The sequence below is a fragment of the Elephantulus edwardii genome, unplaced genomic scaffold (assembly GCF_000299155.1).
Source record: "Elephantulus edwardii isolate Elephantulus edwardi_28Jun2011 unplaced genomic scaffold, EleEdw1.0 scaffold00006, whole genome shotgun sequence".
NCBI lineage: Eukaryota > Metazoa > Chordata > Mammalia > Macroscelidea > Macroscelididae > Elephantulus > Elephantulus edwardii.
In genome coordinates, this window is record NW_006399756.1 from 4,759,053 (window position 1) to 4,773,237 (window position 14,185).

General features: G+C 48.6%; 1 protein-coding gene across 1 annotated transcript in view; it reads right to left on the reverse strand.

The window, feature by feature from the left end:
* Positions 1-14,185, reverse strand: part of DOCK1 (dedicator of cytokinesis 1) — a 460,736-nt gene that overhangs the window by 75,411 nt on the left and 371,140 nt on the right. Inside the window, exon 33 of the mRNA XM_006880128.1 lies at positions 7,301-7,449. Within this exon, the coding sequence (XP_006880190.1) occupies positions 7,301-7,449 (149 nt within the window). The remainder of the gene's footprint in view (positions 1-7,300; positions 7,450-14,185) is intronic.

A 14,185-nucleotide genomic window follows, 5' to 3' on the forward strand; every position in this document is an offset into this window, starting at 1 on the left:
TGAGTTACCCGGTGCTGCTGTCACAGAGGATGCACGCGGAGGGCTCTCACAGCCAGAATGACTCTCTGAGAGGAGCGTCACTCACTTGTTGCCAGTGAGTCAATTCTAAGCCATAGTGACCTTCCGTCAGGTTTCAGAGGCTAGAAATTATAACAGGAAGAGAGAGCACATTTTTCTATCTCTTAGCTGTTAGTGGGTTTGAACCAGCAGAGACAGGAGGTGCTGCCCAGAGCTTTATGTAGCTGAATTTCTTTGATGTGGATCACCAGACCTTTCTTTGGAGGCACTTCTGGGCAGACTCAAACTCCACCTTTCGGTTGGCAGCTGAACGTGGCAGCTGTTTGTCTTACTCAGGGGCACCTGGCATCTCTCGAGTGGAGGAATTTCTGAAGAGAATTCCACAGGATGAGAACTCCTGAGGGGTCAAGGGCACGGGTTCCTGTGAGTCCTCAGCCCATCAGTGACATTAAAGTCTAATCCTCATGCCTCAAAGCATCCAAACAACTAGTATTGTTTCTGGAACTAAGAGCAAAATACAAACCCACAGAAGAAAATCCCAATGAACTGACAAGCAAACAAGAGAAAATCAACACCGATGTGTTTGCATTTGTGTTACAGGGCAGGCTCCCTCAGCCCCTCCCACAGCTGGTGCTGCCCGTCTGCCAGCCTACATTTGGGTTATTCAATTATTTGCTTAAGGTTCCTGGCACGGGCAGGAGAAAAGAGATTCTTCAAACAGAATGTCGGAGACATTGACAACACACAGATTACTCACATCCTACACTGTTAGGGCTAAATGGAATTTCTAGAAGTTGTGGAGCATTTTCCGGACTCCACAAAGATGACAGAAAATAGCCCCGTGATGGAAAACACAGTTCTGCTGGGGAGCCCGTTTTATTAACGGCATCGAGCCCAGACGGTCATTTGCTGCAATTCTCAGCTGTTAGTTCTGCATTTTCCAAAGGCATAACAAATGGGATTCTTTGCATAGATGCCGGGAGGGAATTCAGAGGGGTGCTTATTCACATGGCACCATGACCCGTGCACTTCAGAGTTACCCACTGGGGGCTGAGGACACAGGGCAGAGGGAGAGTCTGGTGTGAGGCCAGGGCAGGCCTGTCCTATGCCACCAGGGCCAGGCAGGCCCTTCTGAGGGGATGATGCCGGGGACCAGGCTGCGGGGGCCACCAAGCATCCTCTCTGCAGGCTTAGTGCATGCTGGAATCTTCACAAGTCGAACTGACCCTGAGTGAAAAAGCTGTGCTTTGCCAAGCACCCAGTGAAGGGCACAGGAGACTGGATGTGGGTTAGGGGACGGGGATGGTGATCGCGACACAGGGGTGATTTGTTGAGTTGAAGAGTTGTTAGGGAATCAGGCAGGGAACACGCCTGACTGTTGTGTGCCATCAGGTGGCTCCTCACCCACTGAGATCCTGCAGCTCAGTGGAGCTCTGCCTCATAGTGTCCCCGAGGCGGTGACTCGTCAAGGACACAGGCTGCATTATGTCTCCTGCAGAGCAGCAGGTAAGTCTGAACCGCCAATCTTTTGGTTGGCCACAAAAAGTGTAGCCACTGTGCCACCAGCGTTCCTCTGGTACAAGAGAGCAACAAAATCCACCTGGAGCTGACTCTGCTCACAGCAACCCTACCCGGGTCTCCGAGTCCGTAAATCTTCATCAGGGAGACTGTCCAGTGTTTTCCTCCTGCAGAATGAATGTGGATTCAAAGCACTGACGTTTGGCTAGCTGTCCAACACGCAATGCACCACAACACTCGGGCTCCTGGGAAGGCTGTTGTTAGGTGCCATCAAGACGACTGCAGCCCGCGGCAACCCTTGACAGCCTGCCCTGGCTTCCTGACGCTGCCTGCCTCAGCCCAGCGGTACTGGGTCAGTCCAGCTCGCTGAGGGGTGTCCTTGCTTTCACATCTGAAGCCTTTTTCCGATGACTGGTTCCTCTTGACAACATGCCCTGTGTAAGGAAGAAGGTCTCTCACCATTCCTGCATCTAGGGAGTATGGACTTCCTGAGACAGATCTGTCCTCTGGTAGTCCATCTAATGCTCTTATCCAGGCAGTGACTCTCCTCTGTCTTCCTCCTTCACTGTCCAACTTTCAGATACATAAGAAGAAACTGAAACTAGAATGGCAAGGCTCAAGTGCTTGCTAGCACTTTAGAGAGGTCTCTGATGGCAGCTTTTCTCAAGATGATTTGATTTCTTGACAGCTGTTACCTATGTGCTGATGACAACTTCAGTCTTTTCTCTGTCTATCAAGGTGTTGTCTGTTGGTCCAGTGGTGAGGAGTTTTGTTTTCTTCACGTGGAGATGTAATCCCTATTGAAGGGTATAGTCTGTAATCTGAGTGCTTTAAATTTTCCGCACTTCCTGCAAGCACGGTTGTGTTATCTGCATAACAGGGTGGTGTTGATGAGTCTTCCTCCAGTCTGATGCCACATTCTCCTTCAAGCAGTCCAGCCTTTTAAATGATTTGCTCAGCATATAGACTGAACGTTGTTAGGTTCCTTCGAGTATGACGTACAGCGATCTCAAGCCAGCAGACCTGAGCCCTGTCCTAGCCTGTCTTACCTCATTGTCTCGGACACACTTGAGCCCGCTGCTGCAGTCACTTTCCTTTCCCATTTGTTGAGGGTCTTCCCCTCTTTTGCTGACCCTCCACCTTTCCAAGCAAGATGTCCCCTTCCAAGAAATAGCCAAAATACGAGAGATAACGCACCACCGTCTGTGCCTCCAAGGAACATTCTGGATGCATTTTTTCCAAGAAATAGCTGTTCTTTTGGGATATTTTGGATATCGGTCCATGGGATATTCAGTACAGTTTAAGTAAGTATGGGAAAAGGATACCACCTTGACACACACTTTTCCTGATTATGCAATGTTTCTTTGTTCTGTTCAGACATCTACTTTGTGGTCTATGTACAGACTTCTTATGAGGACAGTTAAATGTTCTGGGATTCCCTTTCTGTTCAATGTTGGCCATCATTTCTTCCCACACAGTCTAATGTCTTTGTGTCAATAAATACAAGTGAACACCTTTCTGCCAGGATCCATCAGTGCCACCAATGAGTATCTAGTTCCTCAGCTTCTTCTGAATCAGCTCTAATTTCTGACCGTTCCCTGTCTGCAGACTGCTCCAAATGCCTCTGGATAATCTTTACCAGGATTTTGCTTGCCCATGATCTTGATAACACTGTTAGAAGATTGTTGTTAAACACCACTCAGTTGGCACTGACTCAGAGCTGACCCTCCACTGGGTTTTCAGAGGCTGTAAACGTCATAGGACGAGACTGTCCGTCTTTCTCCTGTGGAGGAAGTGGATTCCAACCACTTGCCTCTGGGTTGGTGCAGGGCTCCTTACGGCCAGGCCCGGAGCTCCCTGGTAGAAGACGAGGAGGCAATGTGGGAGAATGAACGGAGACCTGGATCACTGCAGACTCTTAGAAAAGTGGGAAGAATCAGGACAGCAGAGGCAGCTGGGCCTTAAGAGGCAGTTAGAGATTATGGAAGAGACAGAACAGACAAGCAGTGGCCATCGGTGGATGCAGAGCTCAGATGCACCAACAGCCATGGGTGCTGCACGGAGGCTGACGCTCCACGTCAGAGACGATCACAGGGCCAAGGCTGCTCGGAGGGGCACACACAGCGGGCACATGCGTGCCTCCCTGTTGCCCCATGACAGACACCGGGGTCAGCAAGAGGGACAACCCACACAGATGAGGGACACCCCAGACAAAGCACTGCTCTGCCCAGGACACAAACAGGAGGAACACTGAGATCACAGAACACCGCTGCTGCCGATGAAAGTAATCGCCCAAATATGCTGGAGGCCTCACCCGACACCTGTGAACGCTATGCCTTCTGGGAATCTGGTTTTCTTTTTTATGTTAATAAGGTCAGTCGACCAATGTTTAAAACAAACAAAACACTGCCTGTCTCTCCTTGGGTCTGACTCCTGCAGACTTCCATCCGGTGTCAGACACTGTAAACCTTCACAGGAACCGATGTCCCATCTTTTCTCCACGGGGTGGCTGGTGGATTTGAATCACCGACTCTGGGTACACATATGTCTTAAACCTTATCATTTCTAAGAACCACAGAGCAGTGCAAACAGAGACAAGCAAGGAAGAAAGATGCCACTTGGAGATGGCCAAGGATGTGGGTCTGTAGAAATGGAAAGAGCTTTTTGCCCAGAAAGATGGAGAGCGGGCCTTTGCCTACAGCTGGTGACATGACTTCAGACACTTAACCTCCTATGTACATTGGAAAATTAATTTCTGTTCTTTTTTTAATTATTTTATTATCAAATCAGATCTGACTGGTACAGGAGCATGTTGCCCCTCCTTCTCCAGCAGAGCATCTGGTGGATTCGAACCACGTACCTCTGGGATTGCAGTGCAGCTTCTTGCCACTAGGCCACCAGAGCTACCTCATTTCTGTTCTTTAAAGCCATCCACTCTGGGTATTTCTGTCACAACAGCACTGAAAACTTGGGCAGTTATAAAGCCCCTACCTCTTGTAACGTTTGCATTGACCACCACGCTGGTCTAACCAGGACTGCACACGAGCCCAAAACGTGTGGGGCTTTTCAGGTGGGAAGTTTCCCAGAAGAGCTTACTCCAGGGCACTTGGAGCAAACGTGAACTTCTCTACCCTCTTGGCTTCTTCTGTCTGGTCATGAACTCGAGCTGCATCAGCTCAGCTAGGCCCTGTGCTCTCAGGTCAAAGTGCACAAAGTGACCCTTCAGGAGGACTATGATTTGCTCTTAGAGGCTCATTGTCCTCGGGCCTTTGCTGGTCTTATCTTTCACTATGAGCACCTGCCAGGACAGACAGCACCCAGCAGACCTAATGCAGAGACAGCAACCCTGGAAACCACATCTTAGGCGACAAGAGGACCTGACACGTGGATGGATGAGGCTGGGCCACTCCAGCCTGTCACCAAGGGCACCCCAGTGTGTCCTGAAAGGCCAGACCAGTGACGTGAAGAGCGGGGACAAGAACACGGCTGTTCTGGAAGATGCCTGCTCTTTTGTGAAAAAGTTGAGTCTCGGGAGAGAGAAGCTCCTGGGGAAATGGAAGTGGGGGAGAACACTAATGGGACGCCCCTCCCTGGACTCAAGGCAGCGCCCAGTGGAGCTTCAGAAAAGCCAATTTGTAATGTGAGAGCTCGGGGCACCAATAGTGATGGGACGCCAGTGAAATGGCAGGCTCTCTGCTGCATCCAGCAGGTCCCCTCCACACTCCACCTTTCAGGATAACACAGCACAGATGGCTCAACTGCACCCAGTCCCAAAGCCCCCAGGTGGCTGTGCGCTGCTGGGTCCATTCTAACTCAGCAACTTGCAGGACAGAGTAGAGCTGCCTCAAAGGGTTTCCAAGGCTGGGACCTTTGTGAGAACAAACCCCCACGTTCCTCATGAGCCACTGACCGTTCAGATAGCAGATGTGAGCATAACCACAGCCCCATCAGGCCCGCACTCCAACCACAAGCAATAACGAAAGAAAGAAGCAAGCTGTGTTATCTGTCTGAAACCCTAAAGTTTTATAGAAGCAGAACCCCTAATACCTTCCCCTCACTCCATTAGGCTTGCCCATCTATAAGAGTGGAGCCAATTTAAGCCCTTGTCGAAGTGACTAATACGGTTAGCTAATTGGATCTGTGGTTGATTAGTTAAATAGCAGTCAGCCGTCCCATCTCCAAAGCTCCCTGCATGAAGAGGCAGGCAGGGATGGTGGGAGGCCACTCTGAAACCTGACCTCTTAGCAAATGGCACTGGCACCACACACAAGGGCCAGACACGGCGCGTTCACTGAAGCAAGGGCAGAAGACGGCAGGAGCAAGCCGACGGGCAGGTGCCGTAGCTCTGGAGAGCCCTGAACTGGACTGAGGAACCAAACACACTGGATTCGAGGCAGAGGGAGAACCGGCCAGTCTGGGTCGTCAACTGGTCAGGAAGGTCGAGAGGAATCATGGGCTGGGTGTTTTGTTTTATTGAGATTTTACTGTAAGTTTATAAAGACCCTGGATTTGCATTCATTCATTGTTGCACATTCTCCTCCCTGCCCCCAGTTTGCTATTTTCTTTGGAAAAAAGTTCTTTAATTGTTACACAGTCTCCCCCCTGGACCACTTTACTATGCAGCTCTTGTTCTGGACTCTTGTCTTGCCAATAATACCTAATCATATATTCCTTTTATACAGTTCTCTCCCTCGTCTGTGTCAATGACCATGGAGGACATTACGCTTAGTGAAATATCTCAGCCACAAAAAGACAAATACTGCACAATGCCACTGTTCTACACAGGACTGACGTGGGGGTTGGGGGGAAACCAAGGAAAGGGGAAAATAATGTATAGGGCTGGTTTAACCCATTGTTAAAAGACTAAGTGACCAGCAGACTTGTCAGAACAGGGTGCTGAGGAAGCAGCAGGGGTGGGAGGGAAGATGAGACCCCAGATGGGATGATTTTCCAAGCACACAAGGGCTGCAGAAATGTCAAGTCCACCAGCCAAAGATGCTGCTGCACCCAGGAGTACTCGCTCTGCTGTACCTGGGGGGGGGGGGGGTGTCACCACAAGGCAGCACCAACTGGACAACTTAACAACAACAACAACACCGTCTTCAATTTAGAGGACCTCCTGACCTTCAGATTCTTCTTCTTCCCTCTGCAAAGCAGCATGGCCTGAGCACAGTCCACTAAGGAGAAAGCCACTATGCGTGTGTAGTGGACGTACCCACCTACGAGTAATGCAGATACACTGTACTTCTTTCCACAGAAGGTTTAGTCTGCGCACCTATGTGTAAGTTATCCAGATTTGGTCCATCGTGACGGTACTGTATGTTTGGAGCAGTTAGCACATACCTCTGTGAAGGAATTCTCATCAATTCCATTCACGAGTAAAGGATGGAGACGCAGATTTGAAAGAAAAAAAGCAAAAGACTTTCAGACTTCACGACAATGGCTTTGTAATAAGCCATCAGGCCACAGAAGCCCACCAGCACTAGATTCAGCATCTCCCAGCCCACATCCCAGGGCAGGAGGAATCCAGGGAAAAAGAAGTCAGGAAAAGCTCGTCACTGAGAACAAACCCCTGATAAAGGTGAGAGCTGAGACAGATAACCTTCCGAAGGGAAGGGCATCAGATTTACCTCTGAAGCTGGAGGGAATGATCTGTCTCATGTGGACGGCCTTCACCCCAGAATTACTATCTAGAAGTCTTTTCCAAGGTTTCAGTTCTATCTCTTATCGTGTCCCAGGGAGCGTCACAGTGAAGACGCCTTACCATTTGGAAGCTCCGGGTGGAGTGGAATTCACACTGCATCATGTCAAAGAAGATGGGGATTGTGGCCTTGCGCAGCTCCGTCTCGGGGATCAGGGTCATCTCCAGAATGGGGCCGACCATTTCCGGAATGAATTTTATCTTGTGCTGACCTGGAGGGAAGGAAACACAATCTTCAGCCTCATGAAAAGATTCTAAAATGTATATGAGTGGACGAAAACCCAACAATGTAGATCACAGAGCCTCTGAAAACAGGATATGGTGATCCTGAGACTCCAATTTGTAGGAAATGGTTTTGATTCTGATTCCAGCCTTTTGTCTAGAATGCAGACAGTCTTCCAAACGCTACTCATGAAAAACAATGCCATTATGCCGGTTCGGACACACAGGGACCCTCCAGAACCAGGTAGAACGTCCCCACTGGCTTCCCAAGGCTATAAATCTTCACAGGAGTAAGGGGCCTCCAGAGTGTCTGGTGGATTCGAACTGCTAAGCTTTCTGCTAACAGTACAACACTTAATCCACTGGGCTACTAGAGACATCAACAAGTTCAAACATCAGGACCATAATATAACTTGTCTGTTAGGAAAGAGAAACGCTGTACCCCAGTGATGGAGGCAAGTACTGGAAAGGATAAAGCGGTGGTGGGGTGCACAATCTCTCGGGTCCTTGCTCGCTCTTTCGGGGGACTTTGCTCATGGGTAGCTCAGCAGCGGGTGCACTGTGGTTTCTGTAACGTCACCTGTAACTACGTTCTGAGGAAGCCACATCCCCAGTTCTGTCCTCTTTGACTTGTGTTTGATTAGAAAACACTTATTTCAACAAGGACTTAATTAATGAATTAATCTCATCAACCTATGTGTCCTTTCCAGAGAGGACTTTTAAAAAGAATTCGGGAAATTTTTTCCCCCCAAGATTTTTTTTAAAAATAATATTGCTACTGTGATTCCCTGGATGTGCTCACCAAGTTGTGTCAACCACCCGGCCCAGTGACTAGAAGAGATCGATGCTTGTTCCCATTCTAAAGAAAGGTGACCTGACAGAGTGTGGAAATTATCAAGCAGTATCACTGCTATCACATGCAAGCAAGATTCTGAAGATTATCCAAAAATGACTGGAACAGCGCATCAAAAGAGAATAGCCTGAAGTGCAGGCTGGATTTAGAAGAGGCCATGCCACTAGAGATATTATAGGTAATGTCAGATGTATCTTGGCTAAAAGCAGAGAGAACCAGAGGAATGTCTATCTATGTTTAATTGACTATACAAAGGCATTTGACTGTGTGGATCACAACAAACTGTGGCTGGCTCTGCAAGAAAGGGAATCCCAGAACACTTGATTATGCTTATGTGAAACCTATACTTGGACCAGGAGGAAGCTGTCAGAACAGAGCAAGGAAACACTGTATGGTTCCAAATTGGGAAAGGTGTCAACCAAGGATGTGTCCTATCTCTATATCTTTTCCATCTATACATGGAACAGATTATCTGAGAGGCTGGGCTCTATGAGGAGATATGTGGCATCAGGATTGGAGGAAGACTCATCAGCAATCTGCGTTATGCAGATGACACAACCCTGCTTGCTGAAACTGAGGAGGACCTGAAGCGCTTGCTGCAGAGGGTCAAGGACTGCAGCCTTCAATATGGATTGAAGCTCAATATCAAGAAAACAAAGATTCGCATGACTTGTGCCCACTGGCAGCATCATGATAGATGGTGAAGAGACTGAGATTGTTGATAGCTTCAACTTGCTTAGCTCTACAATCAACACTCTTGGGACCAGCAGCCAGGAAATGAAAAGATGAATTGTATTGGGAAAGTCTGCTGTCAGAGACCTCTCTAAAATACCGAAGAGCAACGATGTCAGTCTGGAAACTAAGGTGTGCCTGATATAGGCCATGGTCTTCGCAATTACCTGCTATGCATCAGAGAGCTGGACAATGACTGGGGATGATAGGAGAGTTGATGCCTTTGATCTGTGGTGCTGGAGAAGAGTACTGAATATACCACGAGCTGCTAGGAGAACAAACAAGTTCATCTTGGAGAGGGTTAAACCAGGCTGCTCCTTGGAGGCAAGGATCCTGAAGCTTTGTTTGACATATTTTGGACATGTTGAAAGGAGGGACCAGTCCTTGGAGAGAGATGCCGTGCTTGGGAGGGTGGAGGGACAGTGCAGGAGAAGAAGACCCTCGATGAGATGAACAGATTCAGTCACTAGGGTAATGGGGGTAGGTGTGTCTGATACAATAAGACTCGCACAGGATAGAGCAGGGTTTAGGGCTGTTGTATATAAGGTAGCTACGAGTTGCAGGCGACTAGATGGCACATAACAACAACAACAAACAACAACACTGTGATGTTGGCTCAGGATAGGGCCAAGTTCAGAGCCATTGTTCACAGGGTTGCTGTGAGTAGCAGATGACTTGAGAACATACAACAACAATATTGTGAATAATGTGATTGTTATATAATAGTGAATGTGTACTAAGCATTTCCTACACAGTGGGGAGCCCTGGAGGTTAAAGTACTTGGTTGTTAACCAAAAGGTTTGTGGTTTGAACCCACGAGCTGGTCCATGAGAGAAAGGTGCATCAGTTTGCCATAAAGATTTACTCTCTTTGGAGGCTCTGGGCCAGTTCTGCACTGCCCAAAAGGGTCATGGGTTAGAATCGACTAACTTTTAGTGGGTTTGCTTTGTTCATAGGATCGCTATGAGTCGTAGTCAACTGGACGGTACCTAACAAGGACAACAACGTGGCTAACTCAGTGGTCCATGGGAGTCACTGATGCTCAGAATGGCCCTGCGAAACATAAATGGTATTAACCTTGCTTTACAGCTGAGGAAAAGGCTGTTCCCAAGGTCAAAGAACAATTCCAAAAGCACGGAGAAGACACGATTGAACTCTGGGCTCGGATGCCTCACCTGAATCCCTCACTTTTTCGGATTCTTTCACGTTTCCTTGACCTGGGTCTCTCCATGGCACCAGGACTCCATCCACCTCCCTGTACTAAAAATGGTGCCCTTCCCTCAACTGTCCTGTGTGATGGTCAGACAGGAGGACAGTGCCTGGGAGTCCACCCAGCACAGCATCACAGGACGGCCTGTGTGCGGGCAGCGGCAGGAAGCAGAAGCTGCCAGGCTGTTTCTCTGCTCGGAAGCTGTGTCTTTGCAGGGCGGCTGGAAGCTCTTTTCTGACAAGGGGCATCGACTTGTTTCCAACAGAGCCTTGAGGGTGCAGATGGCCAGCACTTGGCTAGCAGTTTCCAGCCACCCAGCGGCTCTGCAGGAAGGAGTCCTGGTGTTCTGGTCCTGGAAAGATGACAGCCACTGTGGCTTGTAGGGTCACCATGAATGAGGACAGGCAGGACAAGACCTAGCATGGTGGCCTGGGTGTTGCTGTGATGCTGAAAACGTCTGGTCACTAGTTCAAATAAAGCAGGTTTGCTCATCGTGGTCAAGTTTCTGCAGCGCTTCCCAACTGTGGCCCTCTGGGAAGGTGGCCCGGAATGGGCTCCGGCCTGAGGGAAGTCCTACTCTTACCTGTGGTCACCTACTGACAATGGGCACTTTCATTTCAAGTGACATCAGTCAATTCAGAGGCAGGCCCTAACCAGTCTTTTAAATCTGACCCTCTAGCCTTCAATTTCAAAGCCTTGCTTTATTTCCCCTTTGTCTCATTTTAATTCGCATCATTTCATCTCTACCACACAGCAGAAGAACGCACAAGAAATTAAATGCTTAAATGAATTATTTGCGGTGTTTTGTTATTAACATCAGCGATTTATCTAGAGTTAATCAACCCTCCACAAATTTTTACACAGTCATGAAATAGAACACACACTCTCTATAGTTCTCTTTATAACTCACCTACACAGATTTCATTAAGCAAGTTGGCTATTATAAGTAAGTACATTTCAAAATCTTATCGTCCTCACAACTAGTATAAATACAGAGTGTAACGTACTGGGTAGAAAGGAAAGGTGGCCGTGTGAGTCAATCAGATCTTCCTGGGCAAGGGTGGCAGTGTCTCCCTGTAAAGATTTGATGTCAGAAATCTCAGTGGCAGCCTGCTCCATTGAGGATTAGTCTCAGACACCTTCTAGGCAGTTCTGCTCCATCCTACAGGGTTGCTGGGAGCCAGAATGGCATCGAAGGCAGGGATCTGATTTACCAGTTAATGAGGCGTGGTCCAGGCTACAACAACGGATGTGAGTCCTCTCAAATGCTAAGTGTTTCTGAAAAGCACAACACTTAACCAATTGTGCCACTGGAAACCATATTTCAGCCACCCAGTCCCAGTACAAAGCAAGAAGCAACTCAAGACACAAGAGTGTAGACACGGCTAAGTCCTCCTGTCACAGAGTTAAGATAGGGCAGATGTGACATCAGGGTCGAGGGAGACCCATCAACAACCTGTGTTACGCAGATGACACAACCCCACTTGCTGAAAGTGAAGAGGACTTGAAGCACATGTGGCAGAAAATCAGAGACTCCAGCCTTCCATTTACTGGGTCTCAACACCAAGCAAGCAACGTTCCTCACACATTGACCAGGAGTCAGCATCACGGCAGACGGAGGAAAGACTGACGTCACCAAGGGCCTTATTTTACGTGACTTCCCATTCGACACTCTAATTCACTTGGCAAATGTTCGGTCAAGGACCTCTTTAAAGAGCTAGGCAAGGAAGCCACTTAAAGACTAAGGTGCACCTGATGCAGCTCTTTCAATGGCTTCTTATGCATGTGAAAGTTGAACACTGAATAAGGAAGGCCAAAAAAAGAAGGGATGCCTTTGGATTGAGGTGCTAGTGAAGAGACTGAGACTCCCACAGATGACCAAAAACAAATCTGTCTTGGATGAAGTATAACCAGGGTGATCCTGGAAAGCAATGATTGGATTGAAGGACTTTGTCTCATACACTTTGGGCCTGATGTCGGAAAGGGCCAGTCCTTGGAGGAGGATGATATCCTTGGCCAAGTGGAGGGTCAGGGAGTGTGAAGAAGCCCCCAGTGAGAAAGACTGACACAGCAGCACTGGGCTTCGGCACAGTGGGGATTGCGAGGCCGGCACAGGATCTGGACAGGTGTCCATCTGTTGTTTGTAGAAATGCTGTTTATCAGCATAGACTCCCGGGCAACTAACAATAAGTCCTCCTGCTGCCCCTGTCTGTGTGGACACTGTGGCAGACTGGGTGTTCCTGAAGATGATGCCACCCGTGTATCAAACACCAGCAGGGCCACCCTTGGTGGTCAAGTTTCAGTGAAGCTTCTAGGCCAAGACATACCTGCCAAAAAACCCCCCTTCTAGTGACCTACATCCTGCAAACTAGCCCAAGAGAACCTTGCCTGACTTGCTGCCTTTGGACACAGCACCAAAGGGCTTGGTCCTGAAGCAGGACGCCATGTCTGCTAAAGTAGAAAGGCAACGAGGGTGAGGGAGAGCCTGATGCGGCGGGCTGGCTCAGCAGGCACAGGGATGCCCCCTCCCCGCGTGCAGGCAATCGGGGGGCTGGTCCTGGGCCGGGCAGCGCTTAGGACTATTACTGTACCACAGCCAAAGTCTACGTCACAGCAGCTACTGGCTCTCTGCCGCCTTTCTTACTGCATCACTTCTCCCTAATGTCTCTCTCTATCCATCTATCTACCTATGTTCTGATCTATCTTCCTACTTTCCATCTACCAAATTTCCAAGTGAAATGGGGTAATTAGAGACCAGTGGAAAAACACCTCCCTCTTCAGATTGAGGCGAGAATTGATTTGGGGAGTGGAGAGGCCCCTTCTTGTGCCTGACTTGGGGGAGGAAGCAGGGTCTTCAGAGGCCTTTGGCAGGAAACACAGCCGGTCCCTCGCTCATTACCACCAGCACATCCTGGGCAAGGCCATCAGTCCTCCACGGTGCAGAGGGGACTGCTGAAGACCTGGGTACAAGCAAGTCTGTGAGCTGAGGACAGAAACGGCTTCCCTTCAACCAGGAGTAAGGCCAGGTCCAGAGGGGACACAGTAGAGGTGGTGGGAGAATGCCAAGCCATGTTGTTATTTGTTCTTATGTGCCAGGAGTTGTTTGTGACTCATAGAGACTCTATCACAATAGCTCTGGACCCCGTCCTATCCTGAGCCAATCTCACTGTCTTTGAGACCCCTACCCCCATTATACCAGTTACTCTAGGTATATACCAGATACCCATCTCCTCCAGGGTCTTCCTCTCTTGTGCTGTCCCTCCACCCTTCCAAGCAATGATGTCTTTCTCCAAGGACTGGTCCCTCCTGGCAACGAAGTATGTGTGACGGAGCTTCAAAATCTTTGCCTCCAAACAACAACTTGGTTTCACTCTCTCCAGGACAAACCTGTTAGTTCTTTTGACAGTCCATGGTATGCTCAATACTCGTCTCCAACACAACTTAAAGGCATCAATTCTCCTTCTGTCATCCTTAGTCACTGTCCAGCTCTCTGAAGCATAGCAAGTAATTGCAAAGACCATGGCCTGAATGGTTCACACCTTAGTCTCCAGATCGACATCATTGCTCCTTGGCACTCTGAAGAAGTCTCTGATAGCAGATTTTCTAATGCTATTCATCTTTTGATTTCCTGAATGTTGGTGCCAACAGTATTGATTGTGGATCCAAGCAAGCTGAAATTATTAACAATCTCAATCTCTTCTCCATGTATCATTGTACTATTAGTTGGCTCAGTGGTGAGAATCTTTGTCTTCTTGATGTTGAGTTTCAGTCCATATTGAAGACTGTAGTCCTTGACCTTTTGCAGCAAGCACTTTAGGTCCTCTTCAGTTTGGGTGAACAAGGGTGTGACATCTGCATAACACAGGTTGTTGATGAGTCAACATTGATAGGACTGACACACCAGAATGTGTCCGTCCATCTTGTTGAGTCT